The sequence below is a fragment of the Theropithecus gelada genome, chromosome 3 (assembly GCF_003255815.1).
Source record: "Theropithecus gelada isolate Dixy chromosome 3, Tgel_1.0, whole genome shotgun sequence".
Taxonomy (NCBI): domain Eukaryota; kingdom Metazoa; phylum Chordata; class Mammalia; order Primates; family Cercopithecidae; genus Theropithecus; species Theropithecus gelada.
In genome coordinates, this window is record NC_037670.1 from 149,223,861 (window position 1) to 149,248,302 (window position 24,442).

Here is a 24,442-nt window from a genome sequence, read left to right on the forward strand (position 1 = left end):
TACTTCTCTTCCTCTTCCTTGTTTCCCAGCTTCACTAGTTGCTTTACGTTCCTGAAACCTATCAGACATATTCCTACCTCAGAACCTGCTTTTCCCCCCAGTTGCTACAAGACTTGATTGCTCTTTTCAAGTCTTAATTGAATGTCATATTAGCAATAAGGTCTTCTTCATAACCTCACCTTACCCTGGTACTCCTTTCCTCTGTGGTAATTTTCACTACCAAAAATACTATGTATTCTAAAAGCTATATGCTATGCATTCTCCTTATTTATAGTGTCTGTCTCAACGAGGGCAAAGCTTCTTGATGATTTGTTCACAGCTATATCACATGTACCTACAATAGTGCTTAACATATAATAGTGTTCATTCAATAGTTGTTGAATAAATTAGCTGAGATATAATGAAAGAGCTGTTACTTAAAATGCCCTGCACTCAGTATCACTTGCTACTTTATATAACACACTAAAATCTATCTCACCATAATTCTTGAAGAAATGGATCTTTTATTCTAATTTTACTTTTATGAGAAATAAGGAACTGATGAGGAAAAAAAGACTTATTAGGGATATAGTTTTTAAAATACATATCAGCATTTTCTTAGAATTCAGTAAATTACTTACATCTATAAACTGGAACAATAAGGATTTGATCCTTTTCCTCTGTGAAGCTCTTCTTCCTACCTTCTTCCCTCTCAACCACTAATCCCTCCGAGCACCACTTCACCTTTATCTTCTCACCATCACTCCATCTTTCTTACTGCTTGAAGTCATATATTCAAAGGCTTCAAAATTGCGAATCAAATAAATGTTAAATTGAGTTAATTATAATATCCAGTTATAGATATAGACACAGATTTTGAAAATATTTTCATTGACTACCCTGAAACCACGAAAGTGTTCCTGTTAAGTAACCAAAATGCCATTCCTAGCATTTTCTGATTAATCAAAATTTTACTGAACTTAATCTTAGCTGTGAGTTTCTTTTTGTTGTTGTTGTTGTTTAATGAGGAGCGGAAGACACTGGATTAGGATCTAGACCGGAGAAATGTTGAACAGAAATGATTAACAATTTTTTTAAAGTGTGTTATAGAAATTGGTTTTTGTGAAAAACGCAAGACTATGAGAAAACTTTGAAATCACTTTATACTTGGGACAATTTATTTTGAGTTATTAAAGTTTCCACTTTGACAGAGGTAGGATTCAATAAGAAAGTACATGTTGCAACTACAAAAAGTTGAAAGGTAAGTATAAATGAAAAAAGAAATTTAAGTTCCCGCTGCCTCCATTGTGGTTCAATCTCTTATAATAGCTTCCTAGTTGCTTTTTCATGTTCAGACTGTCCCCTACCAGCCTATTTAAACTGTTTGCAAGTTAATCTTCCTATGCAGAGTTGCGATACTATTTCTCCATACTCAAAAACCTTAAAAGCAAAGCCCCATTTCCTGAAGCACCAACATCTAAACATCTTTCAAAACATGGCCCTTTTACTAGAGGCCTTGGTGCATATTTTCATTAATATTTTCTGCAAGGTTTCTATGCACGCGTAGCACAGAAGTCAAACTGGGCTGTTTATTCTTCAATAACGCCCAGTGATTTCTTCCTCTATTCCTTCATAAGTTACCTTTCTCCTCCTGAGGTGTCCACTCCTCACACAATCTTTCATCAATCAGCTCCTTCTAAAAGCTCACCCATCCAGTTATCTCATAAAGCCTTTCACGCTCTCTTTTAATCCGACAAGTGTTCCCTCTGCTCCGAACTATCACAGAACTTCACACCTTCCTGAGGCACCTAACAAGCCCCAGCTTATATCATAGTTGTCTATGTTTTTATTTTATTCCTTCCCATCCATGTCATCCCTACCTGATTTTGTAAGGTCTGAGGCTGTGACCTACTTACCTTTAGTTACTCAGGTAATAGGATGGAATCTTTTCTACATGACATGCTCTATTGTTCCTTGATTTATAAAAGTGACTGTCAAGAGAGAGACTATGGAATCACAACTGCTGACCTGCTCAGCAGCCAAAACCTAACTCAGATGTCCTCTTGAGAAATTTTCCAAAGATGTATTACAGGGATCTATAAGAAGACAAGGGTGCCTTGTTTTAATTCTCCTGCAGATCCCACAGGATACACACAATGGAGGGGGAAATCCCTTTGAAAAGTATTGGACAGGGAAAAAGGAGATAGCCTGAACATTCCCATTTAGTTAACTCGAGTTTCACCTGTACCAATCTCTTTAATGATTTTTAAATAACATCACGTTATAATTTGGAAAAAAGGAATACTGACTTACTTGTGCTGAGTAGAACAGAAATCAACAAGCAGAAAATACGTTTTCCCAGCAAGAAAACTGGCTTCCCCTAAAATAAGATTTTTCTGAAGACAAAAGCATTCAACTACACATCTCTTCTTTGGTAGCTTTTAAATATGACTGTGTCACTAGGTCATGGCCTCTGCCATCTGAGTTAGACGTGTTCCCACACAGCAAGCATCCTACACAATTGCTGCACTTCAAACTCCCGAAGAGGCAAAAGAGGGGATTCAAATATTCCCATTGGAGGAGGTTAGGTTTTTATTCAGAGTTTATGAAGTATCAAGTTAAAGGTAGTATTTGAATGTTCTAATAAAAATATATATTTTATTATTCCACTCCTATACTTTCATTGCACTTAAAGAAATTAAGTTGTATAGATTTCATCAAGTTTATTTTTCAAAAGGAGAAAAATTAGAACTCAGAGTGCTATACGTAGGATTCACAAAGCTTCAAAGGTCAGTGTTCAGAGGCAATCAGATGACAACTGCATTTTAAAACTCTTGATTCTGCCCAGAATTCCTCAAGGGAAAACCTGTAGCTCTATGTGCTAGTTCAAAGGCAAATTTTTTAAAAAAGAAACTTTCTTCCTATTCTGCTATTTATTCATATTTTATAAGTATTCAGAAGTAACTTGACATCTATACCTGAATATTAAAAATACAGCTTTGTTTTAACATACAACATAGTTTTATGAATCATGCATATAAAATACTGCTATTAGAAAAACTTCTTTATGACATAATGATTACCTGCCTTAAAAGAAAATAGGTTATAAAACAGTAAGGCCGGTTTTAAATTGTGCATAGAACCAGTAATTGTATCTTTAAGGCAATTAGAAGATTTATTGAATATTGGTTAAAAGTAGATTGACAATGACATTAAAGAATAAAGTGTAATTTATTTGGCGCTACTTTGTGAATGCTTCCAAGTACAAATCATCTCACAATACCATATACAACATACTTTCAATCACAACTCAAATATAAAATAACCTACAAAATCACATGGCTATAATCAATATACAATAATTGTATTTTTAAAAGAAGAAAAAACGTTAGCAATTTTAAGTTAAGTTGCAGTAACTTTTTTCAAATAAAATATTAGCACCATACCAGATAAAATGATCTAAAACTATTGGCCTTCTCATTCTTCTTAAATAACTAAATAGAAACTTTTTTTCAAAGCACAAATATTAATTTGCAAAATCAGTTCTACAGTAGTTAATATTTCTTTCTTTATTGTTTCTTTTTTGCATTTTTCCCTATAAGGAAAAATATGAATTAAAAACTTTCACGGGATATGAAAATCAAACAAATAAATCTGACCCAACCAAGTACTGTCCTTCAGCAATGAGTTCCGACAGAAGCAAAAGTGGACATTTCACGGCGTATGGTACTGAAAGGCGAGAGTTCGAGTTCTGTGGTGTACTCGTTGTCATTGTCATCACTGGTCACCGTTGAAGACTTCTGAATGCATTCCTCACAGCAACAGCAGCAGCACTCCATGAAGGCCCGACTGAAGGGTTTGCAGAGACAGAAAAGGAGGACTGGGGTGACACAGGACTTAAAGAACAAAAGGAACTGGCTGATGATATTTAGGAGGTCCATTGTCTGCTGCGAAACCCCTGTAGCCATGTAGGCAGTAACAATGTTGCAGATATTTTCAGGAATAATGCAAAATCCATATAAAATGGTCAGTGCCACTACCGTACAGTTCATCTGGCTCTCTAGCTGAATCTGCCGCTTATTCCCTCGGGTACAGGCTTTCTCTGCTTTGCGGATTTTCCTCGCAGTCACCAGAGAGCAGGTGATGGTGAAAAGTGTGGGCAAACAAAAGTAACAGCCAAAATACCACCAGAGTCTCGCACTGTCGTAGGTGAGGGCTAGAACATAGATGGTGTCCGGTAAATCAGGAGAGATCTTAATAATGCACCTTTCTGCTGGAGCTCGGCCACTAAACCCCAAATCCTCCTTGCTCAGCTGGCGGAGAACAACTTCTGGAAGTGCTAACAGTAGAGCTCCCACCCATATAACAGCCAGTTTGGCAGTTGTTGAGGAACAGTTTTCGATCATTTCATAGTACATCTGTACGTTGGTGGCAGCACGGAAACGGTCTATGCACAGAGCACATAAGGTGAAGGTGGTGACTCCCAGAGAAGCGACCTGTGGGGGAACAGAGAAGACATTTATTCCCAGTGTCCCCCGAAAGATCAAAGCACTAGGGAATAAATGCAGATTGGCAAAACCGTAAAAAAAAAAAAAAAAGGATACATAAATGAAAATAAGAGAGAGAGAACAGTTTTCCAGAATAAGGCATGGGTAACTGGGCTCAGGACATCAGCTGAATCATTGTAAGCATAAAAATAGAAAATAAACTGTAGTGAGTTGAGGGTCATGGAGTGCAGAACATTTAGGACTGGAAGGATCCATAAAGATCAGCTAGTCCAATCCCTTTTTATTATAGATAAGAACCCAGATACACTAAAAATCTTATTCACCACGAAAGTGTCTGCCACTAGGAGAGCTAGATAAGGAGTCAGGGTAGTGCAGAAATTCCCATTTTCATTGCTGACCAGGATGCTCATGTTTTCCAGTGTGACGGTCAGTAGTGTGCCTTACAGACAGCAAATACCAAAGAGTTTATTGTCTCCAATGGACTAAATGATGAGAGGGCTCCTCCAATTTTTCCTAAATGCAAAATAAAGTATGACAGTATTATTTTCAAAGGTATACACTTATGGAAAACAAGAAAGGGAAATTCTCCAGAGGCCAAAATCAAAAAGGAAACAAATTTCAAACAGGCCAGAGACTCCTCCCTGTTCATGCTGCGTGTTTACCTTAGGGGCACCTGCCAGTCCTGGTGAGGGTTTCAAGTTAGTTTTAGCTAGAAAAATGGGTACACAGGTACACAGGGGCAGGAAACAGAGCTGGGGCCAATGTGGGTGGGGATTGGGTCAAAGACTCCCTATGAATTTGGAACTCCTCAAATGCTGACATCTTTAGAGGCGTAAGGAGATAATGAAGAAATCTGCCTATATGACAGGATTTGGGTCTGGATGAACTGGGGGGAAAGGAGGCAAAAAATGGCAAATTCTAACCAGGAGCCTGAACTTACATGGTGTGAGGATCAGAATTTCCAGGATCTACGTGGCTCAGAAAACCCAAAATACAATTTAAAATAATCCCAGGCACCTGGTAAAAATCAAACAAATCCTCTCTGGAAGAATGTACTTTAAAACCAGACCTCAAAAAATCCTATAGTTAAAATTCAAGGGACACAGGTTCACAAAATCAAAAGTCACAATATGCAAGAGACAATTAGCCACTACGAATTTATATGCCAAAGATACAGGATCAGACATAAAAAATATATTTATCATAAAATAGGTATGTATATCAACTTTAAAGAAATAGGACATACTTCAAAAAATCAAAGAAAATAGAACCTGTAAAAATACAGGAAAATATGCAGAAAGTAGCCAAAAAGAAGGTCTAGATATCTCAAACACAGGAAAATTTTAGAGCAGAAAACTCGTTGACAATAACCACATGAAAAACTGTCTTCAAAAAGGCACTGTTCTTGTAAGCATATGGTCCAGACATCTAAAAAAGTCAACATTTAAAGGTTAAGAACCAAAAATATGTACCTATTTTTTTTTCACATGGAGGCTTTCCAGGAATATAAACACACGTTCCTAATGTAAGCATGCTATCATTTCATTTACTTATAAAACATTTATTAAGCATTGTACATGTACTCATATGGGGTAAACACATACATATCCAACACAAGCATCCATTTATTGATATCAACTCTATGCCGAGCACTATGCTTGGTGTCGAGAAAATAGAAAGCTACAAGAAGCAGTCCCTTCCCTCAAGCACATCATAGTCAACCAAGATGGGGACGATGGTTCTCAAAGTTACAACATGAACACAGCAATCACCTGGCAATATTAAATCTACTTAAATATTTGGGGGAAAATTTAAGTAATTTAATATGTAATAAGTGTAGTCATTATCTATGTATTTAAACAAGAACAATGAGTAAAAGGTAAAATGTCAATAAGGTTTCAGATAAAATATGAGACTAAAAGAAAACTCCCTGGGTGGATGGAATGCTTTGGTCTACACCCCAGACAACTCGAATATATGCATTGGCTCTCCCCTGCCTGCTGGTAGGAAGGTTTAAGAAGCATGGTATAGGCCATTCCCTGGCAAAGGGGCAGGGGAAATGTAAGTATAATGTTAACATCTAAGTTTTTAAAAGTCAAAGGGATGATGTTGACAAAAGGGAAACCATTTGTCATACAATTTTAGTACTCAAAACATTAGTTGTTTATCTACTACATTCAAGCTGTCACTCTCCCCAGAGCTATGGCAAGTTGCCTTGTGGATTTCGACAGTTCCAATGTCAAATATTTTCTCCTTGTACGCTACATATCAGACGGTGTCTACTAGTTCTAATACAGAAAATAAGGACATTGTATGTACGCCCTGACTACTCTCATAACTATTAGTGGAGACAGTCTAAAAATGAGGTATAATGAGGTGTTAACTATATTAAAAGCAAAAATGAAAAAAATGTGGCTAGCAAAGCTCTAGATCAGTGCAGATAAAGAGGCATGACTGGACTTATCACCACAATTCTTATTCTCCAAACTTTTAAGAAACATCAACCTAATATGACTTCAAATGACAAAAAAAAAAAAAATCTCCACTTTCACCTTTTAATAATTAACTTTCAAACTAAAAATTGTTCACATTGATGAAAATTTGTTTTGCATCTATGCTGGAGGCACAAAATAATTCTAAAATTGAGGTCCTCCTTGTACAACTGTCTTATGATTATGTTTTAAAAGGTCAGCAATTGCCACACTTGAAGACATCTAAGAATGGCTGGCCACTTTCTAAAATTCTGTATCAAACCGTATCACATAGAAATTACAGTACATTAATTTATAGATTTTTGAAACGACATTTGTATACCAGTTTTTCAAATGTTTTGATTCATTTCTCTTAAGTCTGTTAAAAACAAAAGAAAACAAACAAAACTTCTTCAACTATCAGAGACCCTCGTCAAGTCTTTCATGCCATCTTCACTAAGGCAAATCTGTGTGCATGCTTCCCCGTCACTTCATAGCCCAAGTGAGTCCACATAAACAAAGCTACCAAAGTTTATGCTATGCATCCTTTTGAAATCATGAATAGGATTTCTATTAAAAGGAAAGCTCAGTAACATAAAAATACTGGAGACTCTGAGGAGAGGCAATCTGTTAGGGGCTCAGAACATCTATTTGCTTGGTGGTTTTCTATCATTACTTGCTAAGAACACACAATGCACAAAAGATAGCATCTTCTCTATTAATCTCCCTAGTTTTAAATCTACAGATTGAAAAAATATGGATCAATTATCACAAATGCTAGTAACTGCATACCTAACTCCAGGAAGTTACAGTCTTTAATGAAAGGTAATGGCAAATGCGTGTGGGTGGACAGGTATTAAGATGGGTGTGTTAGATTACCAACTCCTTAGATATCAGAAGCTGTGCTGCACATCCGCTCTTAATTAGAAGATGTTAACTGCCTAAGAAAGCAAAACAATGTTTTTCCAGGTCCTTTACCTTCAATGTCATAAGATGACAAAAGCCAGGACAAATGTTAAGCAAGATTTACATGTGTTCCAACTTATCGTCAGGAATTCTACACTTGTTTTATCTGAGGATGCTCAATTCTTCATATTCCCAAAAGCGTTAGTACCAAGTCAAAAGCTCAAACATACATGATTTGTTGTCTTTTTGATAAATCATGAATTAAGGAATCATCCCCAGATTTCATATACAAATTTCAAAAAGCTCCTATATCCAGGCTCCTGTTTTCAAATTGAACTTTTCTCTGATGGTACTCTCTGCAGTTAGGATCCAGCTGCAACAGGGTAAGCAGTCCAGAAAGGTCACAAGAGCAACAGTGAAAGTTGCTGAAGGTGCCAATGAAGAAAGTAGCCCTGCTCCAAATGTAGCCAGCACTTGGGACGCAGTTGCCAAGAGCAACTGCAGCCCAAATGCCAGTCCTAGACATCTACTCTCTCCTGCTGCCACTTCCTGCAGTGATATCATTTCAGATCTTTTTTCTGTAAATTCACTTATGTACTATATTTTAGGGTGTGAAAGAGCAAGAAATGTACACAGGCCCTGTCTGTACTTTTCTGAATTATTTATAGGAGGCTTTAAACATGTGTAAAGAATTAACTGCACATCTCAGAAATTAATTGATAAAAATCATATGAATAATGAGTGGCATTCTAATTTCTGCTTACCCAAACATGAAATCTATCCATGTAATTAAAATTCCTAGATGTTGGAGCAACATGAAAACATTTCTATCACAATTTTGAAATATACTTGTTTACATACAGCTTATTAAAAATTCTACCAAGATGAATAGTGCAATTATGTGCAATTATAAAACTGCATCATGAACGCCAGATCTTCTGCATTTAATGCCCACATCTGATTGCTAAAATTCAATATCACCATGAAATATGCTCTTGGGAGTAAAGCTGTTAAGTATTGGCTTAGATGGGTAGTTCTTTGAAGCAACATCCGGAGAGACTGAATGAGTAAGATGCAATCTCTTATTAATTAAACTGCAATGGGAGGAATAATTAACAGCAACAAAAGCAGAACTGTAAACACTTTTCATAGACAAGACTATTAACTTTGAGAATTTCAAGATCAGAGGAAACTTAGAAATGCAATTTTAACTATTGGTGAAAATACGATATTGAGCATTTTGAGAGGATTGGCATTAGAATACAGAGATGGCAAAGGAATCAAAATAAACAACTCTAAGATCTTTCAAACAACAATGTTCTGCGCTTCTTTGTGTCCCAGAGTAACAGCAATAAAGCTCCTTCAGCTCCCACCTAGTCCACATGTGGAGCAGTGAGGCTCTGGATGCCAAAGGAAGGGGTTTAGGGTCATTCTTCTTGATCACCCCTAAAGTGTCCCAATTTTAGTATCATTATGCCTTTATTGAACACTGTATTACTAGCAAAGAGACCACCGCATTAGCACAATGCTATATGTGTGTGTCTTGTCTTTAAGAGAGAAAGAGAGAGCACCTACAAAATATACTGTAGCTGCTGCTGGGAACAATGATGAATATAGCAGGTATTTTATCCTCAAAAGGTTTGGAATCCATGACAGAATTTCTTGACTATCTCCCACCTGCTACCATGCAGCCAGCAAGTTGCTTTATATATGGAATGACTCATTGCAGTCTACTAGGCAGAGAGGATTCACTAACAGTTTCTGGCATGCTTGCTGTGACTCCCCTTGATCTGGGATATACCCATGTATGCCTGGAGACTGCAGTTGAGAATCACTAGTTTAACAAGATTGGAAGACAAACATAATTTCACAATATCTCTTAGGGAAATTGCTACAGATGTCTAACTAGCTTTACAGGCTGACCAAATTGTAAAACATCTCCTGATAAATACTTGCATTTCAAGAGACGTGATCTAAATCTTTGCAAATATCATCTATGTCCTACTTAGTCTATTAGACTAGGATAACTTTGGGATTGTCAGTTTGACTGTTTATTAACAACGCAGTACAGTAATGATTTGTATTTTAACTGAAGTATCTATTTAAATCCGTGCAATAGAAGGATGGTACAAAAAGGAAAGAGAACTTGAAGACCACCTGAAATTCATGTCTAAATGTACTCTTTGTTGCTCTTGACATACACAGTAACTCTTATAAAGTTGTAAAAGTTTGCTCCCGTGTGGGAAAAAAAAATAGCCCAGGAATGATTGCCATTAGCTTTATATGTTACTTTAGTCATTTAGAAAATCATTAAATAAATCATTTAAAGTTTGGATGGGTTTCTTAAGTTTTTTCTTATATGATAATATAGAGATAACAAATAGATAAATTTTCTCTTACAATGATATAATTTTAGAGGTAAAATTTATGCTATTACACTATTTGCTCATTTGGAGATTTATAAGATACTGGAGAATGAATACTAAGGGCTTAAATCACTCATAAAATAACTTTATTATATTCTATATTTTGAATGTTTTTCTAACTCTAACAAAACTCCAGTTTGAAGTCATCTAAAAAGGCTTATTCCCAATTACAGTCAAAGTGCAATTGGCTCAATTTAATGATCCAGATATTTCAAGTGACATTCCAGATGTTCAATATTCAAGCGACATTCAGTACCCTGACAGATGAGTCCTCATCTTTTCCTTGCCTCAGTCTTCTTAAGAAGGAGTAAGGTGATATGTATTTCTCCCCTTATTTGTGGATGCTGATAGGATACACTATGAAAGCCTACTGCAAAGTGAAAAAAGAAACCTATAAAGTATGGAGGATTTTGAAAATATAATGGAAGGTTTTGTGAATGGTTTCTTGAGTTACCTTTTAAATTTTGTTACAGAAAGAAACCAACAAAAAACAGGTAGTTTGGTTAGGATAATGAAGGAGTACAAATACAATCACCTGCATGGAAATGATACGGGTCCTCATCTAGTCCCTTACCACCACTGGCAAGACTGAATTTAGAGAAACCCAACTTGGTAGTTATGAGAACCATAAATATACCTCAGCTTTCAAATATTTTGTCCCTCTGTTAAACTTGTATTTATGAGATCATGAGTTCCAAATTTTGGTTCAGCACCTATGCTGTCCAACTTAAGACAGCTACTTTATACCACTGATGAGAAATTAACCCAGTCAGTAAGTTATATGACAACAATGACTTTGGGGAAAGATTCAGAGTGAAACTATCTCTTGATAAAATAAGAAAAAGTGTATTGCTCTTTCCAGTAATTTTAATTCCCATGTTTCCCTAGGTTTCTGTTAAAAAAAAAAACAAAAGTACAAACAGAAAGAAACGTATAAGGCAAAATACTTAATAAAAGGTATAAAGCATACTTTATAAGTCAACATATAACTAGATTTCATTTGTCCCACTGCTCAAGTCTTATTTAAAGCGACTATCAGGACCTGAGGAACCTGGGCTACCATTGCCACTTTGTGCTTAAATGTCTGTTCATTCAAAATGATATGAAGAAAGAGCCCATGGATGCTTTACGAAAAACAGTAATCTACAGAGATCCTGTCTTAGCTATTGCTGCATTTCTCAGAAGCTTACTGCAGACAAGTAAAAAAAAAAAAAAAAAAAAAAAAGATTAAAAATGAGAGTAAGATGTGAAATACACAACACAGAACCCATAAAATACAAGTCATAAAGTAAATTGTGTCTTTCGCCAAACTTTCTGGTACAAATCAGTGATAACACTGATGGGGAAAGAAAAAACAAAACAGTGTCCTTCTAAGCAAAATTGCCATCCTATGAAATTGAATCTACATGCTCAAGTACAGTGAAGTGACTAGAATACACTGATTTTTATAAAATAGGAAAATTTCTAACCAAGGTCTTGTTAACTGCATTCTAGCTTGGCTTATAGTTTACATAAAAAATATTTAAGTACATCTATTTATGTGCTGTCCTTTGTTTACAAGTAACCCTCAAAACAAGGGCATTATTGTTATGAAAACCCATTCATTTGGGTCGTGAATGATAACCTATTATGTCAGTGGTTACAGGCCTAACAACCAGTCAGGAAAAGAGCAGGATGAGCACAGGGTAGAGCCTCTAAATGGCTGGAGCTTGTATGTCTTTGGCTTCTTCTTGCATTTTTCCATTATCCTTGTCCTTGCAGCATTTCAGGGCAGCTTCCCATGGGAGATACTTTTTTGAGCACGAGTTGGGGAGCACGTTTATCAGAGCCACTGTTTATCAGACTGCCCTGAATAAGATGACCTTTTCCAAAAGGTCTTCATTTTGGAGTGTATGCAGATCATGATACTGTGGCAGTGACACACTTAGATTAGTATTTCTAAACCAAAAACAGAGGAGAGACTTTCCCCATCCCTTACATGCGTGCACACACTGCTTGTGCACTCTCTGGAATGAAACAGAACTCTGGCAGCCACTCTTCCACAGTCAAAGGGAAGGCTTCTTATCCTTATAAACTGATATTTAGTCTGACATGCCCACATATAATAAATAACCATTTATTTCTAATATACTCAGACTATTCCATTTGTATGTGATTCCCAATGCCGTGGGGGAAAAATATTTTGAAAGCATCAACTATCAACTGTCATTACTGCCTCATTCTCTACCTTCTTTTCTTTTGTCTAAGCTTGATACCATGCTTTACTTATTTTAAAAACCATTTAAGACTATTTAAAAATCAACATATTCTCCCAAAACTTGTCTTCATTCCATAAATCCTCTTTCCCTTTATAGTCCTATCTTGAATTAAGGTTTCTTACCAATTATCACATCTATAGCACAGTACATTCCTTATATGGGTTAAAAAAATTCATTTAACTACAACCTGTCTAACATATTATAATTCCTATCAATCTGTCAGGTGTTTATTAAAATAAAAATGTAAATGAAGCAGATTAGCATCATTTTGTCTTAAGATATAAACCATCTACATTAGATTCTAAAGATTCCATGTTTATTCTCAGGAATTACAAAATCATTTCAAAATGTAATATTTTCCCCAAGCCCACAGTCCAGTTTTCAATCTTTGGTATTATTATGATGTTCCTAATCAATCTTAAAGTGACTTGGAATTTCAGTTGTTTACCTTGGGGTTCTGATAAGTTTCCAAAAAGTAGTAACACATTTTTACATATTTCCCTTTCTGGCTAATGACATTGATTTGCATGATTGTGAATTCAAACTAAAAACAAGATTATTTGTATTTAGTTCATCAAGATTTTAATAAAATTGAAAAATCCTATTTTAGGACAAAATTTATCTGCTTTTAACCAAAATTTCACCATTGGTAGTCTGTTAAGGAAGTTTCTTTCTTGATGCAATCTTCTTATAAAAGGCAGTTATTTCTAAATCACACATCCTGATGCGAATTGGCTTATCAGATGCTTTTCCTATATAAAAAGGATTTGAACTAGGGAGACTATAGTAAAGATAGGCCCTGAAGATGGGAATTGACGAGGAAGGGGCTATTTTGAAAAAAAATAAAAAAAGTAACATCCCTGAGTAGAGTTACAGACCTAATGAGAATGTCTCATTCTAGGCAGGGATCAAATCAATGACCCTGGCCTCATTAATGAATGTTATGAACCATCCAAGTGTACAGATAACACTGAAAACTATCACAAATTTACAAATGGAAAGTATTCTGTCTCAAGAACAAGACTGGCACAGTGATCATATCCTGCATTTTATGGAATTTTTATGAAAAGTATCTACACTTACTTTGCAAATTAAAAAAAAGACCCTCCATATTTGAGGTTGCAGCAATCCCATTCTCAACTCCACTCTGAAATTTTGGATGAGATCATCTCTTCTGGCACAAAGAATATTATTCAATTAGGATATTTAAGAGTTAGTCTTGGCAACAAGGTTGAGTTCATTATTGGACCTTGGCAGGTCAATTCTTGGGAAGTGAAATGACAGGCGCATCCCTGGAGGATGGAGCAGAAGTGTAAAGGCAGAGACAAACTGCACTGCGTAGCTGCCTTCCCAGACCTCTCCCACAGTCTACATCCCAGACACAGGTCCATGTGCTTCCAATGGGATACCGTTAACTCAGGCTGCAGCACATAAGATGAATGCCATTAAAGGTGTAAAAACTGTATCAAGGTCCAGGCAGCCTAAGTATGAAAGCAAAGGTAGACCCTCACCCACTCAGCCTTCCGTAAACTCAAAAGCTTATATCTGTTTTACTTCTGCAGACCTATTTGCTTCCTTGTCTCTGTGGAAGGATACTTTGCTGACATAACAGGATACCTTGGAAGCCCCCAGGAGCTCACAATAAATCTTCACTCTGATTATGTGCTTGAGAGATGAATCTAATTTTGAGGAAATCCATTCATCATGCTCCCCTTTCCTCAACTCCACAATAGAGTCTAAAGTATCCCCCTTGTCCATCTTCTTTCTTAGGTTCTCTAAGGTCAAATTAAACAATTTGTATATGTTTTGATATTTTCAGAAGAAAAGAACTAAATTTAATATACTGTTATTACATTGCCAAATAAGCCATGCATTTAAGTAAAATGTTTAATTTTGACTTATTTAGTGTCCTTATAGCTAATAAGGACTAACTGTAATGCAGAGATAGTTATCCTAGGCACTGGCACAAATTCCTATTTTAAAAGAAATTTCTAGTACTGAACTATCTGCTGAATTATTTTGCCAATTATTATTATTGGCTTTCTATCCTGGGAAAGCTAAAGAAAACAAAAAAGCAAGAATTAAAACATTTTCATATTTGTAACTTTTCATCATGGATCTAGGTTGTATGGGCATTTATGAAGATTAATAGTAAGAATATAATTGAAAAGAATTAGAGGGAGCACAGTTTTCCCTTTAATTTCTCCATCTCTGGTCATAACAAGTACAACTGTGACCTGACCCAATTCAGTGCCATTTCTGAGCTTCCACGATGCTTTGTTCAAACCTCTATTATAATATTCATCATGGTGTAGAACATTACTTTACTTTTCTGTAATTTTAATGGCAGTGGTTCATCTCTGACATTCATCTTTGGAAACTTTTCTCCCTCTTCCTCTACTGCCTTCTCCTTCCCACTCCTAACATAGTACCTCACATACAAGAAAAACCGGGTAAACATTTGATAAATTAATGAATGGTGAACAAATGAATGAATGATGACATCTATGTAAAAGGATTACAGAAAATAATAAAGTATTCAAATTGCTCTTTAATCAGTTATTGGGTGCTGCTGTTTTATATATAATCCTTAAAAGCTGAATGCCAGACAATATCTACAGAAGGGAAGTAAAATAAATCAATTTTCCTATTTATACTTCATTGACAAGCTTTAGAAAAGGACACGCTCTCATTACAATCAATGGCTAAGGAAACTATTTGGATTTCTTATTTGAATACTATAAAGCTTTCCTTTCTTGTGTAAGATCCAAATTCAGTTAACTTCACCATACATCATTCAGAAATGAAGTTATAAATAAAAACACACTCTAAGAAACACTTTTCTTCCTGTTAGAGTCATCAGCTAAATATTTTCATTTGCATGAGAATATACAAAATGATTACTAAAAGATTAATGGGAAATCATAAAATACTTGTTCAGCACCATTCTCATATATTGAGTACATTTTCCCTAAGACTACTACTAGTAACTTTAAAATTGCTCATAGAACAGTATGTTTCCACTTAAAAGTCCAGCAGAATACCTAATGGCTAATCCACCTCTCAAAGAAAATTTACCATATGCCATGATAAATGTTCTATTACTTGAATGCAGGCGTTCTAGGGAAATCTGTGTAGAATTGGATAGGTGTATAGCGCTATCATCTTCAACCTCCAAACACCCTTCCTTTCTTACTTGTCAGTGCTAGCTACAACCTAAGACAATGAAAGAGCCATTTATTCCACTCAATTTAAAGCCAGTATTTCTAAAGTCATTGGAGAAGCTGGTTCCTCTCATTAGAAAAGATTCTAGACTTGTCACAAATTATCCCCAGACCAGAGGCCATGGTAAGACATGTTCCCTTTATTCTCCCTCCACCTCTGTGCAGGAATTTTGTATCCCAGTAAAATAAAAATACAGTTAGATCTGGGGTTATCTCATTATAATTATTTGAAGCCTTCTGCTCTACAACACACCATGGAGGTGTGAGTTCTTTAAACTAAAGAGAATCTCAATCATTCAAAACCTCCAATTAATGTACAAACAGACCTTAATCTGTTACCTGGGATCTGGGTCAGATGATACCTTGATTCTGACTTCCATTAAATAATGAGCAAAGATTCATTCCAGTTGCCATATTCGATGTCTGAATTATTTGAATTTTTTTTTTTCTTTCTTTTTTTTGAGACAGGGTCCCACTCTGTCAACTAAGCTGGAATGCAGTGGCATGATCATGGATCACTGCAGCTTCAACCTCCGGGGTTCCAGCAATCCTCCCACCCCAGCCTCCTGAATGGTTGGGACTACAGGCATGCACCACCACATCCCACTAATTTTTGTATTTTTTGTAAAGATGGGGTTTTGCCACGTTGGCCAGGCTTATCTTGAACTTCTGGGCTTAAGCAATCTCCCTGCATAGGCCTCCCAAAGTGCTGGGATTACAGGGTTGTGCCACCACACCTGGCCCAAATTATTTTGTGTTAAACACTTGTTAGATTCCTAAGTGAATGGTAGGTATGGTAGGGAACTCCTCTGCCATTCTCCTATTGCAATCCACACTCACACATATCTCCACCTCCCCCAATACACATAAAAGCATACTACATATACAACTTTTGTTCTGAGTATAGTTTTTTTCTTGTGACTATGTAATAAACCACTTCAAAATGATGTGTCTAGGAGGATGGCCATCATCTATCCAAATTTTCTTCTCTCCTATCTGGCTTCTCCTACCATTTCATTTGTCCTTGGTCTTTATGAGATTTATTACTAGGCCATAAAGATGTCACAATCCTGGAATAGAAAAGGAAAAGTCATCAACTACAACAGTTCCCAGAACATTCTCACTCACAGCGATATTAAACATCATAAAACTTCCTTTCTCACAATAGACCTTGGAAGCTGGGTGCTATCCTCAAGCTTTAGGCCAACGAATTAAAATAGAAAGAGGAGTTGAATGCAAAGTACAAAGAGTATAGTTTTTACTTAAGAAATATCTCCTATTTTTCTACACAAACCCAAATCTCCCCCAAAATTCCATGATTCCCTTCAGATTATGCTAATACTCAAGCTGTAGAGGAGAAAGAACTGCGGTAGAAAAGAAAAATAAAGCAAAAGAGAAGCTAGGAGAGAAAAATTGTAAAAATCAATCATAATCAATTGAGAATACAATTTAAAATTAACTATGAAAAATTTTAAAATAAAAACACTGGAAAAGGTTACACATATTACTGGAAAATGGTAAGTGTTACATCATAAATCAATAAGAAGGTATTATACATAGTTTTTTTAAAAAGGAAAAATAGCCAAGAAATAAATTAGTATAAGAAAGTAACAAGTGAAGGAAAGACAAAATTAAGAAATATGAAAGGAGACAAGATGTCAAACAATTTTTAAAAATCTTGAGGTCAGAGGCAAAATTTTGGAAGGGGATTTGGAGAAAGTTTGAACGAATATAATATATTTGTAATGTCCTTCACCAATCTAACATACTTCATGATTTTAAGAACATAAAATGTAACCTATATAACTTTTTGGTCATTAAAGTAATCTTGCTAGGCTCATTAAAAAGCATAGTTGTCTCAGATTATTGCAATTTTAAAAATTTTAATTAACTATCAACTGCAGAACTTACTGCAGAAATTACTGAGAAACAAGATGAAACCTAAGAACAAAAGAATCTATACATTTCATTATATAACAAATGATGTTTACAGGTTTTTATTTTTTCCTGTGTCGTGGATAAAAAAAAAAAGAAAAAAATGTTTCAGATGCCAAAGAGCAGAAATGAAAACACTCACTGGATAAAGCTTGTGCTTCATACATGTTTGTCTAATCAGCAAATATAAACATGAAGCATTGAGACCAAGGGTCTGGTGGCTACTGACTAGGTATATATGTTTAGGATAGTCTCGGAGCTTCAAATTTCATCTTTAAAATGAGGGAGTTGGATTAGAACATATCTATGTCTGATTTAACATGACTGTTCAAAAGCTACTGTAGGCCGGGCACCATGGCTCACGCCTGTAATCCCAGAACTTTGGGAGGCAGAGGTGGGCAGATCACAAGGTCGAGAGATCAAGACCATCCTGGCCAACATGGTGAAACCCCGTCTCTACTAAAAATACAAAAAAAAAAAAATTAGCCAGGCGTGGTGACATGCACCTGTAGTCCCAGTTACTCGGGAGGCTTAGGCAGGAGAATAGCTTAAACTGGGGAGGCAGAGGCTGCAGTGAGCTGAGATCGTGCCACTGCACTCCAGCCTGGAGACAGAGCAAGACTCTGTCTCAAAAAAAAAAAAAAAAAAAAAAAGGCCACTGTAGTGGATGCTGTGGTTTTCCACCCAGATAGCTCCCTCTAAAGTCCTTCAAGAATTGAAGCACTGATTCCTCCAGCTGTTGGGGCTATTGGTTGACAGTGCTTAGCTGCATCTCTCTCTAGGAATTGCCCTTGGCCAAAGAGATCCACCCAACTCAAGGTTATACCCCAACCTGGGAGCGGCCTTGCATCCAATGCCTTACATCTAATGACTGGTCCATAAAGAGATGTAAAGGCTGAGCCCTCTTGCCCCGATTTAGGATATGGCTGCATGGCCATCCCAGCCCTAAAGCTCCTAATAGTGTCAGCTGAGGTCTTTGTGGCAACTGCATCACAGTTCAACTTCTCCCTTTGCCCAATCCTGCTTTCTTCCTTCCCTAATAGGTGTTGAACCTGAGAGCACAATCCAATAAACTTGATGCCCCAATAAATCTACATCTCAGGGCCTGTTTTTGCAGGAACCCAACATACGAGAGACCCTAAATACCTCTTACTTTTGTGAAAACATCAGTGCCTCCTGGAGACACACTTTTATTTTGACATTTGGGCTGTAGTTCTTGCTCTCAGTAATCAGGAATTATGAAGTCAGCAATATTGTCGAATAATTATTTGTATAAAACATTATAAAATTATTTCAGAGTAATAAGAATTAGGTAGAAATATAGAAACGCTATATATTAAAATTTCCACTCACTATTTTAACAGTAAAAATGTATATTATACTCTAATTTAAAAAATATAAACAAATGAGTGAATTTTTTAAGCCTTTGACTCTCTAAGAAAAATAAACGCTAGCACTAATAACTGAAAAATAGAGAAAGCTATTCGGATGGGGAAAAATTAAGCAAAAATACAGAAAGTAGACGATTTTACTAATAATAAGAGGTAAAAAACAAAGCACTCTTGAGGAACTAATTAAATTAAAAAGTGAAATACAAATGAAAGTATTACATTCATAAAAACTCAGAATTATGGAAAAAGAAAATTAAAATACATACATAATAAATGCCATTGCTCAAAATGCTTATATCTCATTAAATTAACCAAAGTCTTTATATTCTTTCCTGAATTTGATATTCTTTTAAGGTGTTCTTTCAAGAACTTTGATTTTTTTTTTTCTTTCCCCAATTTCTTTTTTCTGTCCTACTGTTTTTCCTCTAATGATACAGATTTCTACATGTTCAGTACATTTCCAGTGAGATAAACCAATACACTTCTCTGTCATTGAGGTACCTCTCTTGTCCGCTTTATACTTTTGTCTTTTTTTTGGCATAAGTCGATTTCTTCTGATTAATAAAAAAAAAAAGAAATTTGAAACTGACCTTGAAGAGGCAGTTTGTTAAATAGACACGTATTCTCTAACATGAGTTCAACTGCCTCCTTCACAATTCAAAAATGAACTGTCTACCAAACAAAGTAGATGTTTCAGAGATACGCCAAGCTTGGCAACAGGAGAACTCATGGATGCCACTAAAGTAGCAACAGCTGATTTCATAGTCATGGAATGATCCTGCACCTGATCCCTGTCAGGATAACAGAGGGTCTTATTTACTGTCTCCAGCTTTGGTCCGTCTAAGTAGGTACTGTTTTCTGTTTACTTATCCCCCAGCTTTAGGCCTGGAACAATGTTGAACATAGTGTCACAGGCCCTGGTGCCAGACAGGATCAGGGGCTGTGGAATATTTACAGTTTCCCTTCTTCTGCTTCCATAAATGAAATGGACAGTCTGAATGGAGAAAATCAAGGGCCAGCTGGCTAAAAACACAACTGGCAGCAAAACAGTTGGGCCCCTTCCAAGAGCTGGTGTTTAAAGAGAGGCCATATAAAGAGCAAATTCCACCTACCACAATAGTGGGCCAGGACACTAGCTGTAGGATGAAACACTCAATTTCACTCAAAATGATTTTTGTTTCCAAAGTTTGGAAACTAGATGTGCCCCCTTCTTCTCAAGAAATTTTCTAGTCTTAGGGTCAATCCCTTAAAATAGCCAATCTTTCCACCTATAACAAATGACAAATGTATAACTTTGAGAATGTTAAACAAATTGTGGCCAAAGTCTTATTTTTGCTTAAGTTCACGCAAACACACAAAAATAAAATTAAGAAACCAAGATGAGAAAAGAGAGAAACAAGAAATGACTTTAAGAATTTAGATGGGATAGCATGGAAGACAGCCAGACACTTAAACTAATTTGAAAGGTTATTAATACATAATTAGGCCAACTCACAAAGAAACATAATTTTCTTTCTTTCTTTCAATAAAATATTACTCCAACTCTGGTGTTTAAGAAAAAAATGCAATAATCTTCTTGGGGGAAAAGTCACATTGAAGCACTAGATAACTAGTAAATAAATGCTAATGATTTTTTTTTTTTTCTTGTAGGCTGTGATGATGACAACCGTAGGCTGGCCATTCATTTAACCCTAAAATCTCTGACAAGTGCCAAATCAGAAATATGCATAACACCATATTCAGGGAGATAGATTTATACACAAAACAATTCTGTATATTGTGAGATCATCATTTTTTTTTACAGCACAGGAGCAGATGAATTTGATTTCGCGAAACTGCCTCTTTTTGTACATATATACATGCATAAATGATTGAAAAGAGAAATGAAAGAGGGCCCCAGATAAAAAGGAAAGGCGTTCAGCTAGGTAGTTGCATCCAGCAGCAGTTCTCTGATGTCATAATTCCGAAAACAGATAAAGCCAATAGCTTGAGACCCCCCTGGAAGGCATTACCTCTATATAGGGCACGATCTTGCAGGAGAAGTCCTCCAGCAGCCACTTCTTGGTCAGCTCGTGGAAGATGACCAGTGGAAGGCAGAAGAAGATAATGAGAAAGTCCCAGAAGGCCAGGTTGGCCAAGAGGGAGTTGGAGATGCTCCGCATGTAGTAGTTGTGACACACGATGCACATCACCGCCAGGTTGCCAATGATGCCGGTCCCGAAGATAACCACGGACAGACACATGACCGCGTAGGCTCCATAGGACTCCTGGGTCAGCGGGTAGAAGGGGTTCTTCAGTCTCACGCGCCGGTTCGTGCTGTTTCCCCGGCGGGGACCCCCAGGCTCATGGATTCCTTCACCCAAGGACCCATTCTGGGCCAGCGCCCGGCCCGGGAGTGCAATTGTACGCCCTTCGTGCCCCGCCGGTCCATTGGCCGTCTTGGGTGGGGGCTTGTGGTGGGAACCTTGGAGTTTCCCGGCTCTCCTTGGCCAGTAAAAAAGATCATTAGCTCCGGGCACCGTCTTCACACTCTGCTCCTGGCTGCGCCCGGAAATGCCAGCGCCTCTGGGACCCTTCTCTTCCTCCTCTGAGATCTGAAGGAAGAGCTGGAGGGCCGTGGGGCTCCCTCTCCCCAAACTTTCAGGAGGCTCCTGACCCCGAGCACCTTTCCACCTCCAGGGGCCAGGTGGCCTGGTTGGAGGTCCCGGGGGTCCAGCTGCCGACGCCTCCGCCCTTCTGCCTGCAGCCGGTTCACGGCCCGGGGCAGCTGGCAGGTCCCAGGAGGGCGCCGCAAGCACCGCTGCCCCCTGCTCCTCCCTGGGTGCTCGGGCTCGCAGAACGTCTCTTGCAGAATTTCCTGGTCCCCAGACGTCCCTGCCGCGGCGCTGGATCACTATAGGTGAACAGTTCTCCCCCAGACAAGTTTCGTTCCTGGACGCAGGGGCGAACCCGAGGGCAGAAGAAGCAGACACCTTGAGCAGTAACAGAAGCAGTAGCGGCGACATGCGGGCGAGAAGCGCGCCCGGGGCTCGCATGGCTTGGTGAGGGCACACCCGGCAGCCGCAGCTCCTGCTTAGTTAGGATCGACACCTGCTGCCGAAGTTGCTGCTGAGAGTTAGGCACATGTCACATACTCACCCCCGCCCGGGTAGCGGGGAACCGGAGATTACGGGGATAGCGGAAGAAGGGTCTTGGGGGTCACACACACGCCCAATACAATCCTTCCTCGTTTGGCATCTTGTGCATTTCTCAGCCAAATTCAGTCCCAGCGAGGTGTGCCCTCCAAGGTTCGTAGAGGGAATAGGCTACTCCCGGTGACTGACCTTGAAAAGTTGCAATCAACACCTGACTGTTGATTATGTTGAGACTCGGGGGAGCCCGGACGAAGCCCCACACTCCTCACTGCCTTTGAGTGGGGGTGGTGGCCTTCTTGGTAACAACAGTTGCTCTGCCTATTTACATCCTTTCGACAGTGTTTTATCCAGTTGCAAGCCGAGGTCTCTAGAGGAAAAGAAAAACAAGTCCCCCTCCCCCAGACGACTAGCAGTCAAAACCCCGCTCCCAGCTCGCTGGAAACAGGTTGCAAACAGTCGGAAGCAGAGCTGATGCGCCGGCGAAACTCTTGCCCCACCGAACCCCAGCGACTTGAGAGCCTACTGCTGCCGAGAAGAAGCGGGATTCCAACCCCGCGGCCACTGCCAAAGTTGCTTCTCCTCCAGCTCAAAGTTGACGACTGGGCGAAGCGGGCTGCTGGACGGCGTGCCGCCGCAGAGAAGGAAATCGTGGGGAGAAGGGAGAGAAGAGGGCCCCTGCCCGTCGGTGGACAGTGCCGCTGGCCGCGGGAGCTAGTCACTGCCACAGCGGGCGCAGCCGGGGCGGGGAGGGTGGTGCCTGGAACCGCCGCGGGCCAGGCAGTGCGCGGCCGGGAAGGGGAGGTGGCCCGGCTTCGCCCTCGCGCTCCAGTCGCTGCGCGCGCCCGCGAAGCTCGACTCTTCGCTTGTTGCCTCCTCCCACTCCTTCGCCTCCTTCTCGGAGAGATACTGGTTTGTGGGGAGACGGGATCCCCTGGTGGTTCACCACTCACTAAACCCACACACGTTTCATTCAAGCCATTTGTAGCGGCTTCCACTCCGAGGAGCTGGGAGGGAACAAGGGCGGAGGCGCGGAGCCTGCGCGGCTCGAGGCTAGGGATGGGCGGGACAGGTTAATTCCCCAGATGTCGAAACCAGCCTGACAGGTCCCCGAGCCCGGGCTGGGGGCGGGTGCGGGGCGGGAGTGGAGGGTGGGGGTGGGAACCGGAATATGAGAGGGGTCAGTGGAGGGAAGGGAAGAGGGTAGCACGGGAGAGAGCAGCAGGGTCCCCTCCAATCTGTCGCGGCTGATGCGCATGCCCAGGTCTCAGCTCTAAGGGGTGAGGGGGCGGGGGAGGGGTGGCCGGGGGAGGGGGGTCCGCGGGGAGTAAGAAGGTGAAACCTCACCTCCTCAGGTAGTCTCTAGAGTGAGATATGAGAGAATGGGAGCTCAGAGGTGTCAGTCATAGGGAATTACCAGTTCCAGGATTGGGATGCAGAGGGAGTTACCAGTTCCAGGATTGGGATGCAGAGGGAGAATGCTCAGGATGCATCATTACCTTTAACACTGAGTTAGGAAGCATCCTACCATGGGTTACTTCGTACCACCCAGAGCATAGTGAGGTAGTTGTATTTGATGAAGTAGTGGAAAAGGACTGGAGGCAGAAAATTACTTGAACAGAACTCCCAGCACGACTGTCCATGCCTTTCCAACCTTTCTACTCTACCCACCCCACAGCCCTGTCAAAATTGTCAGGGCATAGCTAATAAAATAGACAAATTAATGAAGAGAAAATGATAGAGGAAGAAATAAACACATTCTGAATTTTTTTTTTTTTTTTTTTTTAAACAGAGTCTCCTTGTATCGCCCAGGCTGGAGTGCAGTGGTGCGATCTCGGCTCACTGCAACCTCCGCCTCCCCGGGTTCAAGAGATTCTCCTGCCTCAGCCTCCCAAATAGCTGGGACTACAGGCACCCGCCACCGCCCCTATGCCCGGCTAATTTTTTTTTTTTTAATTTTTTTTTTTTTTTTTAGTAGAGACGGGGTTTCACTATGTTGGCCAGGCTGGTCTTGAACTCCTGACTTCGTGATCCGCCCGCCTTGGACTCCCAAAGTGCTAGGATTACAGGCGTGAGCCACCACACCTGGCCTGATTTTTTTTAAAAGCAACACATCTAGAGAGGCAGGAGAATATAAAATGGAACATATGATACTAATTGTGGTAAATGGAATAATGCCCCCCCCCCAAAAGATGTCCGAATCTTAATCCCTA

The 24,442-nt window shown here is 39.0% G+C and overlaps 1 protein-coding gene across 1 annotated transcript; it reads right to left on the minus strand.

The window, feature by feature from the left end:
- Positions 1-992: 992 nt before the first annotated feature.
- Positions 993-23,315, minus strand: GPR37 (G protein-coupled receptor 37). The gene is made up of 2 exons (XM_025379515.1): positions 21,111-23,315; positions 993-4,475 (listed from the first exon to the last, which is right to left on the minus strand). Exons 1-2 carry the CDS (start codon positions 22,131-22,133, stop codon positions 3,657-3,659), a joined length of 1,842 nt encoding a protein of 613 aa, XP_025235300.1. The 5' UTR covers positions 22,134-23,315; the 3' UTR covers positions 993-3,656.
- Positions 23,316-24,442: the final 1,127 nt, after the last annotated feature.

Bases quoted from the DNA above. Each gene is read 5' to 3' on its own strand.
- GPR37 (XM_025379515.1), bottom strand. From the start codon at position 22,133: ATGCGAGCCCCGGGCGCGCTTCTCGCCCGCATGTCGCCGCTACTGCTT. The intron at 4,476-21,110 runs GTAATGCCTTCC...GTTCCCCCACAG, and splicing joins AGATCGTGCCCTATATAGAG to GTCGCTTCTCTGGGAGTCAC.